The following is a 25,485-nucleotide window of genomic DNA, read 5'->3' as shown; positions in this document are numbered from 1 at the left end:
AAAAACACTTTAGGATTTATTCAAATCTACATTTAGGGATTTAATTATGATTGCTCAAATACTTTATTCTATTCTACTTAGGTTGCTTCCTTTTGAAACCACTTTTGTGGCATTCCTATTAATCTGATTTTAAGGCTAAAACACTGAAGTCCCTAAGGAAAGCAGAAAGCTCAAACTCAATTTCCATAGCAACTCTAAATCTATCACACTATATTTATATATGGGCGTTTGATTTAAATACATGAATGTATGTGAATCTGCAATGTGTCTTAGCTGTCGTTGCTATAGTAACTACATAACTTTGAATTTCCTTTTATGTTTAGTAAGTGTTCACACATAAAAACCAATCCCCACCAACAGCTATCTTGAGTTGCAGATATGGCTCATAGCAATAAATTTACAAACATCATGATTCACAATGATGCATGTACTTATATATCTATCATTGTGAAAATGTGTATTTTAATACATGCCCCTGGTTGGTAGATTAAAACCAATTCAAGATGCAACTCCTCAGAATGTAGACAATAAAACTTACCAAGCAGCCATTTACCCTTAGGTGACAGCCTCTGCTTATGCAGTAAGCTTGTTACAGTAAAGTCCCCAACGACACACAGAGAAGCCACAGCCAAACTATTCTAAGGCTTCTCTGAATCATAAAGAAAAGCTTTTATCTGTATCAAAATGGTTGAAAAATCTAGCATGTTCTTACAAAAACAGGATGCACCAAGTATTTAGAATATATCTATTTTATACATAAGCAATCTCTGGTGCATGCTTATATAAGTAGTCTGTACAATGTAAAAGCACAATTTTTTTTCTTGCTAATGTAGACTGAGTCCTTTCATGGTGACAATCTACTCCAGGATCACTTTTTCCACCCTAATCTGGTCCCTCTGTCATACAAAATGTTTGGGAGCTGCCACTTACTGCTCTTACTGTATAATAGTTAGGACATGCAAGCTAATTTTAATATTGGCCTAAGGAAATTTTGGGGGAGAGATAAATCCACTAAAAAAATAAATCACGTATTCCAAACTCAAAATAAAAAAAAATTAAGGACTATCACCTGTTTTTGATGATACCAGCCACTGCTTATGTCCACTAATGCAGATAATTAAGAAATGACCAAGGCTTAGAGGTGGGAACAAAATTACTGCTACATGTTAGTGACCTGGCAACACTGTGATATAAATGTGATACAGATATGTGAATTTTCCAGACCGCTGACCATCACCTTTCATTTGCTCTAAATTTCAGATGAACAAAAGCAGACTGTGTATAAAGAGAACGGCTTTGAGTGACTCCCACAAGCAGGGGCGCCAGTTTAGATAATGTAAAAATAGAGTTCATGAGGGAAATAAATCAGGGTCAATATTACAGAGAATTATGACAATTCTAAGAATTGTAAGGGACCTATGAGAGTATTGATGACTGCCTGTTGGTGTCATACATATACTAAAGACTACTGAGAGGCAATGGAACGATTTGATTTTGTAATAAAGATCCCAGGATACTATGAGGCTCTTTAGTAAGGTTTTGTTAAGTTTTTTTTTTTTTAACTGAGGTTTGTACTTTCTATTGATACCTGTATATTCCTTGCCCTAATGAGCTATGTGCTAAGAAACCACGTCCCCATCTTTATTACAATTATGTCTAAATTAAGAAAGAGCAAACACACTCTGGGTAAGTACCTCAGAAACTCTCATGAATGAAGACTAAAGTGCATACATTTTATAGCACCTATTCTGACTCTTGGAAGACATTTTGGCTTATATTATCTTGGCTGTATTCCCAATAACTGGATATGACTTCTAGAAAAAATGAGGTCTTAATGCATTTATAGGAGCCTTTCTCCTATCATGGCTTTTAATAATAACACTCTATATGTGATATACCCCCAGTATAGTTTTACTATCCCACAATGCCCAAAAATCAGAGCATATTTTATTAAAAAGGGAATGGCAGTTTGACTTCTGAAAATATCATTTCTCCCTGATTAAGACCAATAACGTAAACATGGTCAAGGTATCAGGAACATGGTCTCAGGAAATTACTGCCTTCCAGAACATTAAAAATAAAATTTATTATCTGTTGACTTTAATGTGTTTCCTGAGCATTGTCACCCAAGAGGTTAAGCTCTAGAAAATATATATTTCTCTTTCAGGTTCATGGACATTCTATCAAAATGGCACACGTTTATCTGCAGCTTTTGTGAAAGACAGATGAGGGAATTCCTAGAAAACGAGGCCAAGGTAGCATAGTAACAGTGCTATTTGGGGGTGGAGGAATATTGGTACCAATGGGAAAAAAATTAAGGACAGGTTATGATTGTGGAAGAAAATATTCTGAGGTCTGTCCAATCTCACTACAGAAAACTTGAAAAAAATGGCAGTTGAGTTTCGAGTCCAAGCTATCCATCATTCACAGCTTTAGAAAATGACATTAAGATGAGAAATATCAGACACCCTTGATTTTCTTAGCTTTTTGTCCTCCCACCCCCCATACCTCCTGAATCCCAGACTTTGGAGAGGGCACAACATCCCCCTTTTTTCCACCCCAGCTCCTAGACTGATGAAAACTGCTGACAAAAGTTGAAGGCCTATCTAAACTGCCATCAATGTTTGTTTCCCAAACTCTTTGTGGCTTAATTTTTACCCAGCCTCTCCTATCGCTTTGGCTCCAAGAAAATAAATATCCTCTCTTTTCCTTTCTAACACTTTATCTATGCCCTTGACATCTCACCTTTTCCTTTCAGCTTTAGCGTCATACTCCAATTTCCCCTCTTTTTCTATTTTCAATGATTCCTTCTCCACAGACATGTCTCCCATCTTACAAACCTGCTTACATTGCCTTATCCTAAAAGCAAACAAGAACAGTTGAAAAAAAATAACATCTTCCTTCCAATCTTATTTCCTGAAGCTACTATCACTCTTTTCCCTACACAAACCAAATGTTTTTATTTTCCTCCATTTTTTTCCTGACACATTTGTTAAAGGTTGAATCTACTCTTACTGCCTCCACTTCCACAAGCCCTTGTTAAATTGCTGCAATCTAGGCCTATGCCCTCAGTATTTTAATGGACCAATTCTCTGAGGGACTATTAATCACCTCCTAGGAGTCAGACTTTGGCCTATTTTTCAGGCTTCATCCTATTTGATATCGCCACAATTAATATTTGGCACTGTTGGTGACCCCTCTTTCTACAAATTTCCTACTGTTTTTGTTCTCTGATGCTGAGCTCTCCTGGTTTTCTTCCTGATGTTCATCTTTTTTGCAGCTTCCTCTTCTTCCTCCTCCCCCTTAAATGTATGTATTTCCAAAGATCTGTGCTTAGTTTTCTTTATTCTATATAGGCTCACCCATTATGGCTCCAAAGTTGGATCTTTCCACTGTCTCAATTTCCCTCCTCCAACTTTTTCCTCAAGCCATTCCTGGCTCTACCATTCTACTGAACGGAGAAATCATTCAAGTTGAGAAATCTAATGAACTCTTTCAGGCCTCATTTAACTTGACTTCTCAGCAGATGTAGACATTGTTGACCATTATGCTCCCTACCTTCTGCTTCCCTGACACATCACTTCCTAGTTTCCTTCATTCTTTCTGGCACCTTCTCTGCTTCCTATGCAAGCCCTTCCTCTTCTACTCAACCATTAATGTCCAAGTTTCTCAAGACACTCTACCCTTTATCATTCAGTATTTGCTTCCAGCTTCCATTACATCAATATGTGGAAGAATCACAAATGTTTATCTTTAGCCTATAACTCCTTTGAGCTCCAGACACACACGTGCACCACCCCCAACACAAAAATTGCCTATGTAGATCTTCTCTTAAATGTCACAAAAGAATCTCAAACTTAGTATGTTCAAAACAAACTCAAGATTTCTTCCCAAATCTGGTTCTCTTTCAGCACTTCTTGAACAAAACCCCAAATCCTTCCAGTTGTACAAGAAGTCATGTTTAACATCTCCTTCTCTTTTATCCCAGCATTCAGCCATTACCAACATCCAGTCTATTTTGCCTCCTAACAACTCTCCCAGAGTTGTTCATTCCTCTTCATCTACATGAGTACTATTTTAAGGCAGATGAAGAATTCATCTAATTCATACTAGTGAGTATGAGTATTCATGTTATCCTTAAAAATATTTATTTTTAAATATTAAAAAAATTTCAAAAAGTAAAGCCAGTTTTCCAATGGTTTCAGTCTGCCTGGAATACAGCCATAAATCCAGAAATAAGATGATAAAAATGCTGTTTAACAGTAAGCAAAACTGTGATTTCAAAGCTCTTACCACCTATGTGGTCCTGTTAACCATTTCTACTTCATTCAGATTGTAGTTTGGGCACAAATAAGAAATTTGTTTTATTTACAAAATTCAGGTTACTGATTTAACAAGTTTGAACACTGGGTTCCACAATTGAGATGGAAACATGATTTTGGATGATTTCATGCTTAATTGTGCAGTACCCAACTGTGTTTCTAATAATGACCCAATTTTATAAGAACACATTCTGCTTGGTAAGGTCTGCTGTTTATGGCAAGGATGTTTATAATATATTTTAGAAAGTGGTTTTTTCTTTTTTTATCCACAGAAGTTTTAAAAGTTTTAATGTTCCAGATATTTTTCCTCAACGACTTCACTTTTGGACAAAGCTGGATAAATAGGGTATTGCTGAATGTTACTGCATAAAAATTGCCACTGCCTACAGAGGAGGTAGGATGTACAGTTCACGAATTTCCTTTGAAGGGTTAGAGACAATGATCCATATTTAACAACAGAGTTCAGTTCATATGCTGGTCTGTACTGCCAGCAATTAAGCAGTAAAAATACTTCAGTCAAAATCTAAACAGGCTACTTGAAATTTCTCGAAAAACTAAAAGGAAAAAGAAATCTATCCTGGGAGCATTATTTTCACTACCAGCTTCAGTGATACAATGCAAATAGCTCTGCCTTTTTAATAGTTTAAATGAAGATGGTTAGACTAATGACAAATGGGTCACAGGAAGATAAATGTGGTGAAACAGACAACAGTAGAAATCATCCGAAGGCATTAAAATATTGACTGCTGAGAAGAATCAGTCAGAAACACACAGTAAATAACAGAAGGGTCTGAGCCATTATCAAAGATGAAAGCAACTCCCGCAATCTCATTGTGACAATACCTGCTGTGGGGGAGTTTGCATGGTGAGACTTTTTTGGCAGGTTGAAGATCTGTTCACCAGGGTCAGGAGGAGGAATTGCATCTTGCCCTTGTCGTGCCTCTACAGGATCATACTCCTTCCCATCGTAGTTAGCATCATAGAATTTCTTAAACCATTGAATAAAATCCAGGTTGTCCTGGAAACGTCCTTTCACTAGCTTCTCCACTGGAATTACCTGCAATAAAAAATCACTATGTGAGTTACAAACCTCATGTTTGGGTATATACCCAAAAGAAAGGAAATCAGTATCTCAAAAAGATATCTGCACTTGTAAGTTTGTGGCAGCACTGTTTATAATAGCTAAGATTTGGAAGCAACCTAAGTGTCCATCAACAGATGAATGGATAAAGAAAATGTGGTACATATACACAATGGAGTACTATTCAGCCATAAAAAGAATGAGTCGCAGTCATTTGCAACAACATGGATGAAACTGGAGATCATTATGCTAAGTAAAATAAGCCAGGCATGGAAATACAAACATCACACATTTTCACTTATTTGTGGGATCTAAAAATCAAAACAAGCGAATTCATAGGCATGGAGAGTAGAAGGACGGTTACTAATGGCTGGAAAGGGGGAGTTGGGGATGGTGATTGGGTACAAAAAAGTTAGAAAGAATGAATAAAACCTACTATTTGATAGCACAACAGGGTGATTATAGTCAATAGTAACTTAATTGTACATTTTAAAATAACTTAAAGAGTGTACTTGGATTGTTTGTAACTCAAAGGGTAAATGCTTGAGGGAATGGATAACTGATTCTCCACGATGTGCTTCTTTCATATTGCATGCCTGTATCAAAATGCCTCAGGTACCCCATAAATATACACACCTACTATGTACATACAAAAATTAAAAATAGAAAAAAAAGAACTAAACCAAAACATCATTATTGATTTTCTTGGAATATTTAGTACTTCTGAACAAGCCGGACAAAAGGAATATCCTTAGTTGTCAAGAGGGGCTGGTCCCACTCATAGTACATTTATCCTCAAAACATCTCTCTGGAAAAACAGACGCCTGGGATGTTGTGCTATTTCAAGACTGATAAGCTTTTTATTTTTATTTTATTTATTTTGAGACGGAGTTTCACTCGTCGCCCAGGATGGAGTGCAATGGCACGATCTCGGCTGACTGCAACCTCCGCCTCCTGGGTTCAAGCAATTCTCCTGCTTCAGCCTCCCGAGTAGCTGGGATTACAGGCATGCACCACCATGTCTGGCTAATTTTTGTTTATTAGTAGAGACAGGGTTTCACATGTTGGCCAGACTGGACTTGAACTCCTGACCTCAGGTGATCCACCCACCTCGGCCTCCCAAAGTGCTGGGATTACAGGTGTGAGCCACTGTTCCCGATAAACTTTTTAAATTTCTTTGTAATATGTAGCCCAGTTGTGTTGAGATACACTCATATAAAGATTATAGTTACTAGAGAGTGGAGATGAATAAGATTTAAATCAATAAAATAGATACTTTTTATGGCTTCCTAGTATTCCATGGTGTATATGTGTCACATTTTCTTTATCCAATTTGTCATTGATGGGCATTTAGGTTGATTCCATGTCTTTGCTATTGTGAATAGTGCTGCAATGAACATTCACATGCATATGTCTTTAAGGTAGAATGATTTCTACTCTTTTGGGTATATACCCAATAATGGGATTGCTGGGTCGAATGGTAGTTGTTTTCAGCTCTTTGAGGAATCGCCACATTGCTTTCCACAATGAACTAATTTATACTCCTACCAACGGTGTATAAGCATTCCCTTTTCTCTACAACCTCACCAGCAACTGTTATTTTTTGACTTTTTAGTAATAGCCATTCTGACTGCTGTAATTTGCTGTTTTTTTAAAGAAAATGGAAAGATATCTAGCTATGTGAATTACATTATCACTGGATTCTTACCTTTTACATCTTCGGGTGGGAATACTAGCTGAATGTGAATCACAAGATGGTTACAAAGCTAGAGTGTGAGTCAGATTGTGTGTGTGAGTGTGTGAATGTGTGTGAGTGTGTAAGCATGTGATTCAGACAAGCACACAGCTCACAGCTTTGCTATGTGACAATATGAATGGAAGCTATAGAAATTAAACTTTGAACAAGGCTTTGCCACTGTGGGAGCTACACATCATTGATATCCTAAAATGTATCAATAGGACCACTTTAGAAAATGTAGAAAGACCTTACATATCAATGAAAATTTGGAAGAAAAAAGCAACTGAAGCATGCATTAAACTAAATAATTAGCAATAAATTTTGCACAAATGTTTTTTATGCAGCTAAAATAGAAACTAAACCAAGTACAAAGCAAAATAAAGAGAAGGGAATCTTTTGGAAGATACCATATTTTTCATGAAGATTCTTTGGGTAATAGACTTTGGTGGTGATATGTTGCTCTTCTCTCACTTCCCCCAAACTTCAGTGAAGTCTGCTTACAAGGAAGAATTCCTGCCACATGTGAACTCAATTGCTTTAAAATTTTTATTTTTTATTTCAGAGACAGAGTCTCACTCTGTTGCCCAGGCTGGAGTGCAGTGGTACAACCATACCTCACTGCAGCCTCTAACTCCTAGGCTTAAGAGATCCTCCTGCCTCAGCCTCCTGAGTAGCTGAGCCTACAGGTATGTGCCACTGCACCTGGCAATTAAAAAAAAATTTTGTAGAGATGGGGTCTCACAATGTTGACCAGGCTGGTCTGGAACTCCTGGCCTCAAGTGACCCTCCCACCTTGGCCTCCCAAAGTGTTGGGATTACAGGTGTGAGCCACTGTGCTCAGGCTCAATTGACTTTTAATTGTATTATTTAATCACTTTTATGTCTTCTGAGTTTAAAATTTTTGTTTATGCTGATATTGATTGTTAGAAATCAACTTTTTAGAGGCTTTTTAGAGCATAAAAAGCTTTTAACTAACAATCTACTATATTTTGTCTATTGCCAGACATGAAAATTTATAAATAGTTTTAGATACTGGTGGTACATTAGCTGTTAAAAGAAGGCATTTACTTCTGTGGACTTAATTTTGCATTCCCTATCAACATGAAAGCTTCAGGGCAAAAGTTCAAAATCCTAGGTGGCAAGCAAAAGCACAGAACTTTCCATTGTGCCATCAGGCTATGACACACATGAATGAGGGTACTTAATGCTGTCTCTCACCGTACTTTTGGATCAAATCACTGCATACTAAAGCTAGAAAGGCTAACAAAGGCCATCATGGCCAGTCTCCTTCCACTGCAATAATTTTTTTCTTCAACATTCTTAACAACTGCTCATCCATTCTGTGTGTATATACTTCTAGAGAGATATGGAGCCCACTAATTTGATGTATGACAAGTTCCATCAATAAACATATGAAAAGGTGTTTCTTTTCTTTCTAATCTAGAAGCATGTATAGAGAAATGAATGAAAAAGACACAAGAGGCATTATAAAAGTAAGGAGAACCTATATATCCCTAGTTTTAAATACTTATGGAAAGAGCTAATTGGAAATTAACCATGACAAAGGACATAAAGTTGGAAATAATCCAAAGGGCTAAGATGTTAAAGAGAATGTATGTTTTGAAATAAAAATTCCAAGACAATGAGAAGTCAGGATTTTCTTAATATATTGATAAGAATGTCAAGAAGATATTAATTGCCTTAGCTTACAAAATACATAGTTTATCAAACTTCCCTTTAATCTCTATCTTTTATAACCTGATATTTTATTTTTCATTTCCATGGCCTATTTATTACCTCTGTTTATGCAAAGAACAGTTTTCCATTTCTCCCCTGCTGGTTTATCTCTTTTCCCTTATTCAAAATTCATTTCTTTCCAAGCTCATTCATGCTAAGAGATATATCCTAAATAAGGAATATAGATTAAGTATGTATTTAAATAGCAGTAAACATGCAGAAAGAGACTGTTTTAGCAATAATCCCTTATTGAGAGAAAAAGTACTCCAGGCCATTTGCACCACTCCAGGACAAAAGTATAATTCATGGGAGAAAAAAAGGGCAAATTATGGACATTGAGAATCTGAGCGCACACACTATACCGGACACTGCTTCTCATGTCAACTTCATAACCATGAATAAGGGGTTTTTAGTCCCATTGTACAGATGGGTAAACTGAGACTCAGAATTTAAATAACTTGCTCAAGTCATGAAGCTGGGATTCAAAACCATGCTGTTTCTGCCATGACATGATGTTTCTCCAAAAGAACAAAATACAAAGAACCACAGTGGCATCTGGCAAACATTAAAAGTTTCTCATCTGCAATGCTAAATTTAACTAATAACACTTTAACATTTGTGAGCCCTGTTAGTTTTTAGTCTACTGGCTACGAGTTTAGAAAATCTGAAATGAAAACCTCATAAAAATACAAGAACTTAGGGTGATGCTTTATGCTAGGTACAGACCCCAGCCTACTGTTGGGATATCAAGATATATCCCATTGGTATGCTCCTGGACTTTTGCATTTATGCACAAAAACAATTTTAAGAAAAAACAACACATTTTATGGAGGTACAAGTCTCCTACCTTATCAACGTTCATTCGCTTAAATGATGCTTGCAGAAGTTTAAAATTGTGAATATATTCATGTTCCAGCTTTGCTTGAAATTTTACTTTCTTCAAACTAATGCAGCCAGGGAAGAGCATGTCCATGAATTGGCAATAGGCCGCTCCTGGAAAGAAACAAGAACAGTACTGGAGTGAGTCTCACTGTACCCAGATGTGGTAGAGGACTGCTAGGCTGGAAGGGGATTGTCCTTACAGGCACCATCATCACTCAGAGCAGAGTGTGTCCTTCTTACCAATGCGCTTTTATCTCCTTGTCCACAGGATCTGGGAGCTAGAGGGAAGGGACTGTACCTCAACAATACAGCACCTGCCACTTCCCAACCCTAAACTCTGTGTATTGTACTCCATGCATCAGAATATCACCAGGTTCCACAACCAACCAACAGAACCTCACACTATAAAGCCAAGGAAACCAGGATAAAAGGAGCTCCTTCTAGCTTCTACCAGAGAAAAGAAATATACATTTTCTTCCACCTGGCTACCACCTGCTCCAAGTCATCAAAATAAACTTAAGAGGAAAAAGAGAGGAAAACATGAGAGAACTACAAAAGTTCTCATGAAATGTGTAGCTCAAAAAATACACATATGCTCAAGCTGTTTTCTATCTATAGCTGTGGTATTTACAAAATACCACACAGGTGAAAACTACACAACCCCCACACAGGTGAAAACTACAAGCCAATTAATACCAATTTAAGTATTAAGTATTACTAAGTATTACTTATTAAGTATTAAGTATTACTTATACTTATTAACTATTATTACTTATACTTATTACCTATTACTTATACTTATTAATTATTAAGTATTAAATTGGTAAATTTAATTGTTAAATTTTGTTATAAGCCAAGTTAATACTAATTTAATTCCAGTCCAGAGCAATGGGGTTTCCATATTAACATGAAGTATGAAGACATGGATACTGAAAGCTATAGAAGTTCAGAGTCATGTTCTTTATGACTAAGAAACATGACAGAAATGTCCAATGAGCCCCCTGGGGAAATGATCATAGAAAAAGGGGACTTTTGAAAAAATATATGAAGAGCTCTTAGAACATGACCACTACAACTGGGAAATTCTGGCAAGCTGTGTTTACTGATTCATATCTTCTTATTAGTATAGGCTAATGGCATTTAGGAAAGTAAGCTGGAAGCCAGAATGATTCCTTTTCTTTTACAAGAAAGAAAACCAAGTGGCAAGAATAGGAACAAGTCACCATTTTTAGGTTCATTCTTTCTTTGCTATCTCCAGATCTCTTGGTCTGTCTCTACGATGTGCTCATGATCAGTCTTTCTGGAACATGAAGTGCCTCCCCTCATCCTTTACACTACCAAGACTTCTGTGAAGAGCCAGTCCTTCTACTTGGGTGACTCACTTTAGGAAGCAAGAACTGCTCTGTCTCTCATGTGAAATAAAGGTTAGGCATCCTTTACTGAGACAGCAATCTGAGATAAGAGAGAACAAGACATCAGGAATCTAAGGGTTGTTAAAACATGAAATGCTGGGGCAACTCCTATTTTGTAGGTAAGAGCGTAAAGTGATAAAACATAGGCCATAACGAATATCTCTAGAGTCTCTGCATCTGGTGTCCTTTAGATGACATACCCTGAATACTAACTAGTAAGTTCCTAGTCAAGCAGATGGGTTCTCTTAAAGAGAAGACAAAATAAAACAAATCAAAGGAAAAAAAAAGACACTGGGGGAGGAAAGAGAAACATCATGATCTGGAGGGTATTCTTTGAGTCATCACCCACTATCCAGTTCTTTCTTTTGAAGGACCGCCAGATGGAGCAAATTCCAATTGCCACTTTAACATTATTTTTATATGGATGGGATTGCTGAAACACAACTGCCTCATTACCTGGTCTTAGAAGTTATTTTCGCTTTTGTAGAGTTTAGCATAAAATTTATCTATGGAGACCCAGATACTATATACTCTTACAAACCAACCAACCAAATTCCTCATGTTTCAGATTTAAAAAGAAATAACAGCTTTTGAAAAAAAAAAAAACCCTCTTCCATATAGTGAGGGAAGGAAGGAAAAATCATCTCTAGTGTCATCATCCAGAGAACCACTCGAAATATTCTGGTATATGCCATTCTAATCCTCTTTGGAAGGGAGTGTGTGTGTGTGTGTGTGTGTGTGTGTGTGTGTGTGTGTGTGTATTTTCTTAAAAATGTGATCCCGGTTTAAAAATGTAATCACATTATACCCATTTTTAATGTAAACTTTCTGAAACTCAACAGATCATAATTCTCTTTCTGAGTCACTTAATATGCTCTATCAATATTTTTAATGGCTTTCTTATTTTTATATCTTGCTTATCAACTTTCTCGAACCAAGAATACATAAATATGCATATTTCTGTCAAGTACTTTTATGGTCTCAAGTTTTACATTTAAATTCTGAATCCATGTGGAATTTATTTTTGTCTATGATATAAAGTATGGTTCTAATTTTAGTCATTCCAAATGTTGGTGGAAATCTGTCATTTTTGGCTCCAGGATTTGGACACCTACTACCTGGGGAGATGCTATAGTGCCCTGCCTCCCACCACAGAAGCTGAAAGTGGCCAGGCATCCCTTTCCCTCACAGCAATAAGGATGCAGGCCCATGACCTAGGCTCTGTGTTTGAATCCTGCCTCAGTATCTGAGTTGAGGAAATGATATAAACACACAGGGACCATTAGAGTTTAGTTGTGGTGGCAGAGTGGTGGGGTCTAGAGTCCTGAGCAGCAAAAGCAGCACAGTGCCATCCTATTCTTGTGACACAAGGGAGGCTGTGTTCCCAGCTCCTTAGCATCCTTTGGTTCCTGTCCATCTTCTGAGCTCGGCTTTCCATTAACTCTGAGCTACCCAACATTTTTCCTATAGATTGTTCTTCTACTTAAGCCTGCCAGGACTAACTTCTACTATTTTCAACCTAAACCACTAACTGATAAAGTTAGCTAGGTGTTGAATATCAAAACTTAATAATCTATTCGTTCCCCACCAATGAGAAGCACTATTTTTACTATCTATTGCCTTCCTAATACATGTACTTAGATCTCTTTCTAGACTTTAAATTGCCTTTTTTGTCTCCATGGCAGTTCCACATTCTTATTTAAAATTCTATAACATGTATTACTATCTATAGAATAATTTCCCCTCCTCTTATTCTCAAAATTTTCCTAAATTTTATCATGCCATTTATTCTTTCCATTATATTTTTGAATTTGTTATTCATGGCATATAAAAATAATAGCTTTCAAAAACAGGTAACTTATTAATTTGTATTTTGTTTTTGATAAATAATTATATACATTATGGGGTACAAGTGTGATCTTTTAATACATATATACATTGTGTAATGATCAAATCAGGGTATTTGGCATATCCATCACCTCATACATTTATCATTTCTTTGTGGTGAGAACATTCAAAGTCGCTATTTTTTTCCCAAGTGGCTGCAAAATATTTTACTTGGTATTTCACCATTGCTTATTTAACCTTGTGCTTGTTTTCCAATTTTTCTCAATTATAAATAATGCTACGATTTGAAAAACTCTTGTCTTGAGAAAGGTCAACATAAGTCAGGGAGATGTTAGCTCTAAATAGGGTACACTCCTGGGATTTGAGAGCAAGGGGAATATGAAATATACAACACAATATTGTTAACCATAGTCACCATACTGTATAATAGAATGCCAGAGCTTATTCCTCCTACCTAACTGTAACTTTGTACCCACTGACCAATCTCTCTCCATTCCTCCCTCTGCTTTCCCCTTTCCAGTCTCTGGAAATCATTATTCTACTCTCTACTTCTATGAGATCAACTCTGTCAGATTCCACATGAGGAAGATCATGCAGTATTTGTCTTTCTGTGCCTGGCTTATTTCACCGAACATAACGTCCTCCACGTTCATCCATGTGGCCACAAATGACAAGATTTCATTTTTTCATATGACTAAACAGTATTTCGTTGTGTATTTATACCACTTTTTAAACATCTATTAATCACACTGATGGACACTAAGGTTGATTCCATTTCTTGGTTATTGTCAACAGTGCTACAATAAATATGAGTGCAGATATCTCTTGGGCATACTGATTTAATTTCCTTTGGCTATATATCCAGTCGTGGGATTGCTGGATCATACGGTAGTTCTATTTTTAGTGTTTTGAGGCGCCTCCATATTGTTTTTTATAATGGCTGTACTAATTCACATTTCTACCAACAGTGTATGAGAGTTCTCCTTTCTCCAAATCCATGCCAACAATTTTTTTTGCCTTTTTGATAATAGCCATTCCTTTTTTTTTTTTTTGACAGGGTCTTGCTCTGTCTCCCAACCTGGAGTGCAGTGTCATGATCTCGGCTCACTGCAACGTCCACCTCCCAGATTCAAGTGATTCTCATGCCTCAATCTCCCCAGTAACTGGGACTACAGGCACCCGCCAGCATGCCCAGGTAATTTTTGTATTTGTAGAAGAGATGGGGTTTTACCATGTTAGCGAGGCTGGTCTTGAACTACCGACCTCAAGTGATCTGCCCACCTTAGCCTCCCAAAGTGCTGGGATTACAGGCATGAGCCACTGCGCCTGGCCTCTTTTTGATAATAGCCATTCTAATCGGGGTGAGGTGATGTCTCACTGTGGTTCCCCTTGTATTTCCTTGATGATTAGTGATGTTGAACATTTTCTCCTATACCTGTGGCCATTTGTATGTTTTCTTTTGAGAAATGTCTAACCAAGTCTTTTGCCCATTTTTTATTTAGTTCTTTTTTCTACTGAGTTGAGTTCCTTATATTAGCTCCTTGCCAGATGAATAGTTTGCACATATTTTCTTCCATTCTGTAGGTTGTCTTTTCATTCTGCTGACTGTTTCCTTTGCTGTGAAGGAGTTTTTTTGTTCGATATAATCCTATTTGTCTATTTTTGCTTTTGTTAGCTGTGCTTTTAAGGCCTTACCCAAAAAATCTTTGCCCAGATCAATGTCATGAAGTATTTCCCCTATGTTTTCTTCTAGTAGTTTTATCATTTTAGGTCTTTCACTTAAGTCTTTAGCCCATTTTGAGTTGATTTTTGTATGTGGTAAGAGATAGGGATCTAGTTTAATTCTTCTGCACATGGATAGCCAGGTTTCTTAGCATCATTTATGAAGAGACTGTCCTTTCCCTATGTTCCTGGCACTGTGGTCAAAAATCAGTTGGCTACAAACGTGTGGATTTACTTCTGTGTGCTCTATTCTGTCGGATTGTTCTATGTATCTATTTTCAGGTGATATGGTTTGGATCTGCGTCCCCACCCACATCTCATGTTCAATTGTAATCCCCAATTTTGGAGGTGGAGCCTGGTGGGAGGTGACTGGGTCATGGGGCCAGTTTCTCATGAATGGGTGATCACTATCCCCTCAGTGCTGTTCTTATGATAGTGAGTAAGCAGTGAGTTCTTGTGAAATCTGGTTGTTTAAAAGTGTGTAGCAAGTGTGAAGCAACTCCCACATCCCTCTCTTGCTCCTGCTCCAGCCACGTAAGATGTGCCTGCTTTCCCTTGGCCTTCTGCCATGACTGGAAGCTTGCTGAGGCCTCCCCAGAAGCAGAAGCCAATATGTACAGCCTGCAGAACTGTGAGCCAATTAAGCCTCTTTTCTTAATATTAATACATTACCCGGTCTCAGATATTTCTGTATAGCAATGCAAGAATAGGCTAATACATCATGCCAGTATGATGTTATTTTGGCTACTACAGCTCTGTAGTGTATTTTGAAGTCAGGCGATGTGATGCCTCAGTATTTTTTTTTTTTTTTAAATACAGATGCCGTGGGAGAGTGGGATAGCCCACTCATTGCCAAGGAGGCAAAGTGGAGTCAAAGGAGCCCACCCATCTGCTGCAGTCCCCTCCAGCATTGTTCTTTTTGTTCAGTATCGCTTTGGCTATTCAGGGTCTTTTGTGGTTCCATGTGAACTTTAAAATTATCTTTTTCTCTTTCTGTGAAGAATGCCATTGGTATTTTTTGCAGGAATTGCATTGGATCTATAGATGGCTTTGGGTAGTATAGGTTAAGTACACCTTATCCAAAATGCTTTGGACTAGAAGTGTTTTCAGATTTCAGATACTTTAAGATTTGGGAATATCTGCATACATATAATGAGATATCTAGGAGACAGGACCCAAGTCTACACATGAAAATCGTTTATGCTTCATATACACCTTATACACATACCCTGAAGGTAATTTTATACAGTATTTTTAATAATTTTGTGCATAAGACAAGTTTGAATGTGTTTTGCCTGTGAACTGTCACATGAGATTAGGTGTGGATTTTTCACTTGTGGTATGTCAGAACTAAAACAATTTCAGATCTTGAAGCATTATGATTTTTGGATTAGAGATACTCAACCTGTATGGACTTTTTAACAATATTGATTTTTCCAATCCATAAACATGGCATGGCTTTCCATTTATTTATGTCCTCTTCAATTTCTTTCATCAATGTTTTATATGTTTCCATTGTAGAAATCTTTCAGCTCCTTCGCTAAGTTTATTCTTAGGTGTCTCACTTTTTTGGTAGTGATTGTAAGTGGGATTGCTTTCTTAATTTCTTTTTCAGATAGTTTGGTATCAGCATACAGAAACGCTGCTGACTTTTGTTACGTTGATTTTGTATCCTGCAACAAAATTTGTTTATTAGTTCTAACAGTTTTTTTAAAATTGAGTTTTTAGGGATATAAATACATAATCATGCTGTCTGCAAACAATTTGACTTCCTCCTATTTTTTTTCTTTTTCTTTTTCTTTTTTCTTTTTTTTTTTTTTTTGAGACCGAGTCTTGCTCTGTCTCCCAGGCTGGAGTGCAGTGGCGCGATCTTGGCTCACTGCAACCTCTGCCTCCCAAGCTGAAGCGATTCTTCTGCCTCAGCCTCCTGAGTAGCTGGGACTACAGGCACCCACCACCACGCCTGGCTCATTTTTGTATTTTTAGTGGAGACAGGGTTTCACCATGTTGGCCAGGCTGGTCTCAAACTCCTGACCTCAGGTGATCTTCCTGCCCTGGACTCCCAAAGTGCTGGGATTACACGTGTGAGCCACTGTGCCCGGCCCTGAGTTCCTCCTTTCTAATTTGGATGCCTTTCATTCCTTTCTCCTGTCTAATTACTCTGGCTAGGACTTCCAGAACAATGTTGAATAGAAGTGGTTAAAATGGACATCCTTGTCTTGTTCCAGATCTTATCCTAGTAAAGCTAGGATATAATTCATATACCCTAAAGTTCAACCTTTTGAAATGTAAAATTCAGTGGTTTTTAACATACTCGCAGAATTGTTCATCCATTGCCACTATTTAATTCCAGCATATATTTATTACTGCCAAAAAAAAACCCTTCTTACTCATTAGCAGTCGCTCTCTATGATCTCTCCTCCCTCCAGGCCCTGGCAACCACTAATCTATTTTCTGTCTCTATGGATCTGACTATTCTGGACAATTCATATAAATGGAATCATATAACATGTGGCCTTTGTGTCTGGTTTCTTTCACTCAGCAAACTCTTCTCAAGGTTTATCCATGTTGTTCCATGTATCAGAACTTCATTTTTTTTCTTTACAGCAAATAATATTCCATTTTATGAATTACCACATTTTACTGATCCATTCATTAATGAACATCTAGATTGCTTTTACGTTTGGACTATTTTGAGTAATGATGCTACAAACAGTTGTGTACAAGTTTTTTCATGGACATGTTTTCAATTCTCTTGGCAGTATACCTAGGATTGGAATTGCTGGGTCATGTGGTAACTCTGTTTAACAATTTGAAAAACTATCACACTGTTTTCCAAAGCAGGTGTACTATTTTATATTTCTACCAGCAACAGATGAGCGCTCCACATCTTCATCACCACTTGTCTGTCGTTTTGATTCTAACCATCCTAATGGATGTGAAGTGGTATGTCACTGTGGTTTTGCTTTGATTTCCCTATGACTAATGACTTAGAGCATCTTTTCCTTGTGCTTTTTAGCCATTTGTATGTCTTCTTTGGAGGAATGTCTATGCACATTCTTTGCTTGTTTCTTAATTGGGTTGCTTTTTTATTGTTGAATTGTAAGAATCCTTTCTATATTCTAGATATAATTTCCTTATCAGATATATGATTTGTAAATATTTTCTCCCATTCTGTGGACTGTTTTTTCACTTTCTTGATGGTATCATTTGAAGCAAAAATGTTTTATATTTCAATAAAATCCAATTTAGCTATTCATTCTTTTGTCACTTGTGCTTTTGTTGTTATAACCAAAAACCACTGTATAATCCAAGGTCATGACGATTTATACCTCACGTTCTTTGAGAAGCTGCATAGTTCCTATCAAAGGTCAACTCTCTACTTGTGCTCTGGGTCACGTCTCCTCTTACTCACTGAGTCATTCCTGCTGCTATCCTCATTCTCTCCTGCAATGCAAAATTCTTCCTGCATATGTTATTCCTAAATCCTGCAAATATGCTCCAGTATCATTCAACTTTGACAAAATAAAACCAAAGTTTCTTGATCCCACATCATCCTTGAGCTATGTACTATCTCCTCCTCTTCACAGTAAAACTTCAAATGGTCTCTGTTTTCATTGTTTCATCTGACATCCAATTCAATTTAATACAAATTCAATTGTCTTCCAACCTCACCATGTTCTGGTCAAGGTCATCAAAAGCTTCTCTGCTATCAAATCAAACAGTTGTTTTTCTTTCTGCATCCTACTCAACCTCTTAATAGTATTTGGCCTTATTGACCACCTCTTTTGCTCTTGAAATTCTATATTTTCTTCTTTAATCAGATAAAAATAGATGTCAACAAACTGAAATATTCAGGAATCATTGCCAGTGTCCTGGAAGTCTTACCCAGCCACAAATCAGAATGTTCCTCATCAACAGATATACAGACTTTTGTGCCATTTAACTACCCTTGCAATAATGTGAGGTACATTTTGAATAAACACAATTTTATCTCATTATGCCACGGTTACCCTTATTCAGATCACATCCCTCTCCTGCTAAGAATATCACAGTGGTTTTCTATGAAACCATCATAAAATCCAAATTCCTTCCCTGGCTTAAAATACCCTGTTATCAGGCCTCTGTCTATTTCTCCCTTGTCTAACTTCCTTTTAGGAAGCTCCCTTCATGCTGGCTTCCTTGCTGTTCCTAGAACACTTTAGATTTGCTCCTGAATTGGGACCTTTACACAGTTTCATCTAGAACTTCACATGGTGACCTTCTTGACATTCAGATGAAAGCTTATATGTCATCTCCTCAGAGAGGTCCTCCCTTACTATGCCACATGAAGTAGCCTTCTAGGCACTCTTTTTCACCTCATCCTGTTTTATTAACTCTTATGTTGGCATTGTATTAACTCTTATGTTGGTGCTATGGTTTGGATATCCCCTCCAAAATGCATGTTGAAATTTATTTGCCATTGTGATGGTAATTAAGAGGTGGGACCACTAAGAGGTAAGCAGTCCATGAGGGTTCAGCCCTCCTGAAATGGATGAATGCCATTCTTGGGAAAGCAATTCGTTATAAAAGGGCAAATTTGGCTCTTGTTCTCTCCCCTATTCTCTCTTGCATTTCTGCCATGGAATGACGACGCAGCATGAAGACCTTTGCCAGATGCTGGTTCCCTGATCTTGGACTTCTTAGCCTCCAGAAGAGGAAGACAATAAATAACTGTTCATTATAAATTACCCAGTTTGAAGTATTCTGTTATAGCAGCATAAAACAGACTAAGAGAGTTTGTGGCTTATTTTTTCCCTTGCTGCAATATAAGTTTCAAGAATACTTGTGCCTTATTTGTCTTGGTCCCCTATATATCTAAACATTTAATACAGTACCTGGCATAAGTGGGTTTCAATAAATATCTGGCTAATGAATGAAGATCTGCATAGCAGTTGAACCACAACAAGGGCTGGTAAACAGTAAAATTCTTATGTTGCCAAACTCCCCAAAGAGATATTATGAGAAGAGTTGCTAAAAATTCTTTTAAGAATTGACGAGGTATAAATAAAATTTTTTAAAGCCACTCAAATATAAGAATGACCCTAGAGACCAAGTCTGCAGAAAAGTAAAAGATAAGCTTTAAAAGCTAAGCATAGGGTAACACATTCAAGTAACACAACCCAAATTGTAGGATGCTGTGCCTACTAAGAGGTTAATTATGATGGGATATACTCTGAGCCCATAAGCTCAAGGTGCTGCTGCAATTGTGAAGGTCTACAAGATTCTGAAATGATCTGGAAATAAGTAGGGGGGAAAAAACTATTCTTTCTACACTGTCTGTACCCCTGCAGCCCTCAGATTGGTTTCAGTTGTTATACATCAAAATTGACATAATGAAGCTGACAAGTGTGAGGACAGGAATAAAAAATGAACAGCTGGGAGGCTGTATGAAGATGGCAGAGCTCAAAAATGAACATTCATACTCAAAGGATTCAGGAGTGTATGATTTAAGTCTATAAAATCATGAAAAGCCTAAGACAATTTCATTTTCACCAGATCCCAGGATTTCAACCATAGAGTAATATCAGAATAAATGGACATTTTTAAAGTGGAAATTTTCAGATAAAAGGAAATATTACTCTAATAACAAATTTATGGAATATATTACGCAAGAAACGTAAGACATAAAAACACCCACATTTGGGTAAAACCTGTTAGCGTTTTCATATGTATTTTAAACATTCTGAATCCCATAGTATCCTTAAGAGGTAAGTATTTTTATTACCATTCCCATATTTTACAGGTATGGGAACAAGGCTCAGAAAGTCACCCAGCTAAGAAATTGCAGAGTGGAATTTAAACTCTGATCTGAACTTCAATTTTTTTTTTTAAGAAAAACATTCCTTTTTTCTATGCTGCTTTTAGGAAATTATATGTAAAAATTGAAAGGTTCAAAGAGTGTTTGGAAATTTTTATAGATTAAGTTTTAGAAATTTTTATAGATTTTTATAGATAATTCTAAAAGGAAATATAAAGGAAAATGCAAGAGAACATATAAATCTTTTGGACTGGTGTTAGAAGTATCAGCTATACCTTTTCTATTTATAGTAGAATCTTGGGCTTGATAGATCATTAATCTGCTCCAATGTCATGACTTTCCATTTCAGTATATATACACTCATAAGAATTTCATTTTACATATATACAATGTGTATATAAAAATAAACATCATCTCTATATATAATCTTATTGATCGCCCATATATATGAGATACATATCTATATATGTATCTCATATATACATGTATATATATATCTTACTGGTGTCAAAAAAAGTCTCACAGCACTTTTCCAGAAATGCAACACAATCTGTGGAAAAACACATCAAGCCAGATTGGGTTCTGCCACAAACAGCTACTCAAATTGCCCATCTGATTTCCTTACAGGCCAAGGAACTATTATACAGAGATGCCTATATCACTGAGGGATTTAGTTACAACTTTTCACTTTCCATAATCTTATTTGGTACTGATGAAAGGTTAGAAGAAAAGCACAACAACCTCAATTAATTGGACACATCCATGTGATCATACTCTTCATGATGTGAATCATTACAGGTAAATGATTTGTAAAAAAGCTTATTATCTCAAGCTAGTATCAACAAAGAATGGGAAGGCAGGAAACAGAAAACTATGTTGGCCTTTGGATCTGAGCCTTCTCATCTTGAATGAACGGTGACATGTCGTCACACTCTGCTAAGCCAACAGTATTCTTATCTGCAAAACGTCAGTGTTGGACTGATCTCTGGTCCCTAAAATTAGATGATTTTCTAATTCTCAGTCTGTCACCAAGTTCTCTTTTAAGGGATACTTGATATTTCTGCTAATTAGGAGACAATGATGCTCATCTTCATATGACCAAGATGTTTGCCAGTGCTCTTGCTTCTAGCCATCACTGGCTTTTGTCATAGTTAACATAAGAGGATACTTACTAATAACACTGCTGCCTCTGGTGGAATATTCCTGGGGGCACACACACCCTTTCCAGATTCAGTTCTGGTGACCCTATCTTCCATGTACTTCTCTTTGAGATCTTGACATTAACAAACTCAGTAACATAGCCATATTTTCTATCCAGTAGTTGAATATTAGCAATGAAAAATCTCCTTCATATTAGAAGATTGTTCATACGCAATAATCATAAAGTCATCCCAGCTTTATTTGGGCATTCAGCTCATCATTCCTTGAACTGATGTTCCTGCAGAACTGCAACTATTACCTAAGCCCAAACGTCATGCTGAAGGAAGCATTCCCCTTTGGGAAATCAGGGCTTTACTAAAGAGGAAAGTGAGGCTGCAAAATACAAGGTTACATATTTCCAGCACATCAGCAGAAATCTCTCTACCTACAGAAATACATGCTGTAAGGAGTTTAATGGCAATTGTGAAATAATGCTTTGAAATATTAACATTTTAAAGGAATTTAAAATCCCAAAGTTCAACTGTATCATTCTAATCTAACAAAAATCTGATTAAATTAGTAGTGGCTTTTTGTTGTTTTCATAGGCATCCTTCACATTCCTGGCATGGAGGAGCAGCTTGATAGCTTCAGTTACCACAGTATTATTTCAGTCTGTTAAGGGGAACTTTGGACACTGTTTACCTTACCTGCCCCGAGCCACAAATGCAAAAATAAAGATCAAGAGTTCAGAAATCCGGTTTCAACTGAGATTGCTCCCTTGAATTCCCATGGTCCTCAGCTGAGCTTCCTGCTTCTCTCCACTACCTGACATTGTCGGAAGCTTTTTATTCCTATTGTAAATAAGTCCAAAGACAAGTAGCTTTCAAACTGATCCCATGTAGAGGAAAAGGAGTAATAGCCAGCAGGAAGATTTCAACTCCTACAGACACAGAGGCGGCTTATGTGAACTGAAGAGAGTGCTGAAAAGCACCCCATCTTTTCCCTTGAACACACAGAATAAACTGTCGAAGGACATTTTCATCTCTTTTCTTGTACAGGAAAAGAAATAAGCTAGTAATAATCATTCAGGCAGAGAGGCAGATTTTTAAGAGCATCAGCAGATTAATTAAAAGGCCTTGTCAAATCATGTGATTGGTCTTTTATCTGATAAGTTTCCCTCAGTTTTTCATTAATTCACATGATCTTAAAACCTTTTTAAGAATCTTATAAGGCTGCACCAAACTGCAGTTAAAGGTGCCAGTATCCTCTGTTTATAACCTGCTTTCAACAAGAACCAAGAATACTTTTTTAAAAAGTAATGTTATTTTATTTTATTATTATTTTTTTTGAGATGGAGTCTCACTCTGTCACCCAGGCTGGAATGCAGTGGCACAATCTTGCCTCACTGCAACCTCCACCTCCCAGATTCAAGTGATTCTCCTGCCTCAGCCTCCCAAGTAGCTGGGATTACAGGTGTGTGCCACCACACCGGACTAATTTTTGTATTTTTAGTAGAGACAGGGTTTCACCAAAAAGTAATGTAATGTTTAAATCTGAATTTATTAAGAAGCCTGCAGAACTACATTAAATGTTAGGCCTGCTGTAGAGAAAATTGATCAGATATTAATATTACTGTAACAAATTGATTTCAAAAGTGCTTCTTCATAGAAACATCATGGAAGAATAAAGAATATTTTCTACTATCTTTCAAAAGGAAATTTCAATGGAGTAAAAACCTATATAACAAATAGCCCTTGATTAAGATTTAGGTATCAACATTTTTATTAAAAAGTAAATTTTAGAAAATAGAGATTTTACTGGCAAGTAAAATATCTCATTGGTTTCAGATTTCTTTTCATCTGCTGATTAATGATCCAGTGGCCAGTGCTCAGTTTCATGCCTAGATTCTAACACCAGTGATTTCTTGTAGGATAATGTGCTCATCAAATTTTACCAAAATAAGGTGTCTGACTTGGTAAAATATGATTTGGCCTCTCCAGAGGAGCCAAGAAGGAAGAAGTAGGAGAGGCACTGGGAGCACAGGGCAGGAATGGTGTGCAGGACAAAATGTCACTGGCTTCCAGGGAGGCTGATACTGAAACTGGCAGTGCGATGTCTCACAGGCTAGAGTCTGAGAGTGGAGCTAGTTAGAATTTGACATTCCAGATAGAGGAGCAAAGGGGACATAAAAAGCTTTTACTACAAATGAAAAACAAGTTCGAAAGTTACATATGAAACCCATTCTGAAGAACTCAGTTTTCTCATTAGGGTCATGAAAATAGAAAGTTTCATAAAGCTCTAATATCATGTATAGCTTCTCCACATGTGCACTCACGTATTCTCACACACTTGTATTACCCTTCTACTTTAATGGACAAAAAGGTGTTTTATTTTTTAAAGGATTGATTAAATATGTAAGGTCAAATTTAAGGTAAGACTTAAATTTAAGGTAAGACTTAAGAAGAGCTTGAGTAGAAGGTAAGAATCTGAAAAGATATGAGATCTTATCTAATTTTTGTAGTCATAGGTCACCTCTAAAGAAATGCCCATCTGTAGGTGGCATGGAGAGATGTCACTTTGTTTATTTAGCAATGTTAAACAAACCAGCAAATACTTATTGAGGAATATGACCTTAGTCTTAATAAGAACCAAGTAACTTAGTCTTGAGAGTCTGGAGAAATACACATGGAAAAACAGCAAAAATACAAAACAACTATAAGTGCTAAACTGTATGGCCTAGATACATAAATATTAGTAATATTTATAAATATAGATACATAAATATTAGTTCCATACAGTTAGTTCAAAGTCTGCCCAATAAAAAAACAACAAAGAGTAATCAGTATTATCAAACACATAAAATCAAGCCAAACTTGCATGATCATTTCAGTCCCCAAGGAGCTTAACTCCGAATGCTGAGGACTTAAAACAAGTACTCAATGAGTGTAAGGCTTTGTAAAGGTCTGATCATTGAAAAGAGAGAGAGAGTTCACATTTTGTTGAATGTGATCAGGAAGAATAGGGCAAAGTGGCATTTGATATGAATTTCAAAGGAGATACTCCAAGCAAAGACAGGGAATCAGGGCATATAAGTGAAACGTGTGTTTGAGGAAATACAGGTTATGGATAGGGAGGCTGTGGGGATAAATGTTGGAAAGGTGGAATGCAGCTAGATTGCTCAAGGCTTTAAATGCCAGGAAAAGAAGAAGCTTAACTAATTTGGTAGGCAAACCAATGCTGATTTCTGGGCACAAACGTCTTTAGAGAATGCCATTTTTAAGTTCTAATTTTCAGAACATATGTATTTTTAGGTCAAATTAAATTGCAAGTAAGAAACCTAAAGCTGATTCCTTTCCCCATTTTCTCAGAGAATTTCTACTGAACCATTACCCACATCATACTATCAACAGTTATACAGGCCAGGCCACCACATGAACTCTATGTATGGCAGCCCACAGAGAGGCTTTTAGTATAAGGTAAAATATACTGGTATGAGTGGACCAGTGCAAACCCACGGTCCACGTCTACACAATGTGCCCCTTTCTCAAGTTGCTCATTTTGAGGCTGAGGTCACTATCCCTGGGACTAGAGACTAGAAGCTCCAGGATTCTTCCCCAGATTTCAGCCATTTCACCCTCTCCCCAAGACTTGCAGGTGAGAACTCCATACTTATGGCCACTCTCCCCAGTCCAGTCCTCTAGCTTTCATCTACACCAATAACATCCCCTATTACCACTTTCCAGAGGAGGATGCTCCTTCCACCGCAGCTCCCTGAAAAGAGTCCTGTCCAGAGAAAGCCCAGA

The 25,485-nt window shown here is 37.0% G+C and overlaps 1 protein-coding gene across 5 annotated transcripts in view; it reads right to left on the bottom strand.

Moving 5' to 3' along the window:
- Positions 1–25,485, bottom strand: part of MAPRE2 (microtubule associated protein RP/EB family member 2) — a 164,739-nt gene that overhangs the window by 34,548 nt on the left and 104,706 nt on the right. For all 5 annotated transcript variants that reach the window (XM_512089.9, XM_003315857.7, XM_003315856.7 and 2 more), the window contains 2 exons: positions 9,726–9,871; positions 5,166–5,379 (listed from right to left, as the gene is read on the bottom strand). In XM_512089.9, the coding sequence (XP_512089.3) occupies positions 5,166–5,379; positions 9,726–9,871 (360 nt within the window). The remainder of the gene's footprint in view (positions 1–5,165; positions 5,380–9,725; positions 9,872–25,485) is intronic.

This window comes from Pan troglodytes, chromosome 17, assembly GCF_028858775.2.
Source record: "Pan troglodytes isolate AG18354 chromosome 17, NHGRI_mPanTro3-v2.0_pri, whole genome shotgun sequence".
Taxonomy (NCBI): Eukaryota; Metazoa; Chordata; class Mammalia; order Primates; family Hominidae; genus Pan; species Pan troglodytes.
Note: the sequence above shows the minus strand (reverse complement) of the source record. Positions and strands in the feature narration are given on the sequence as shown.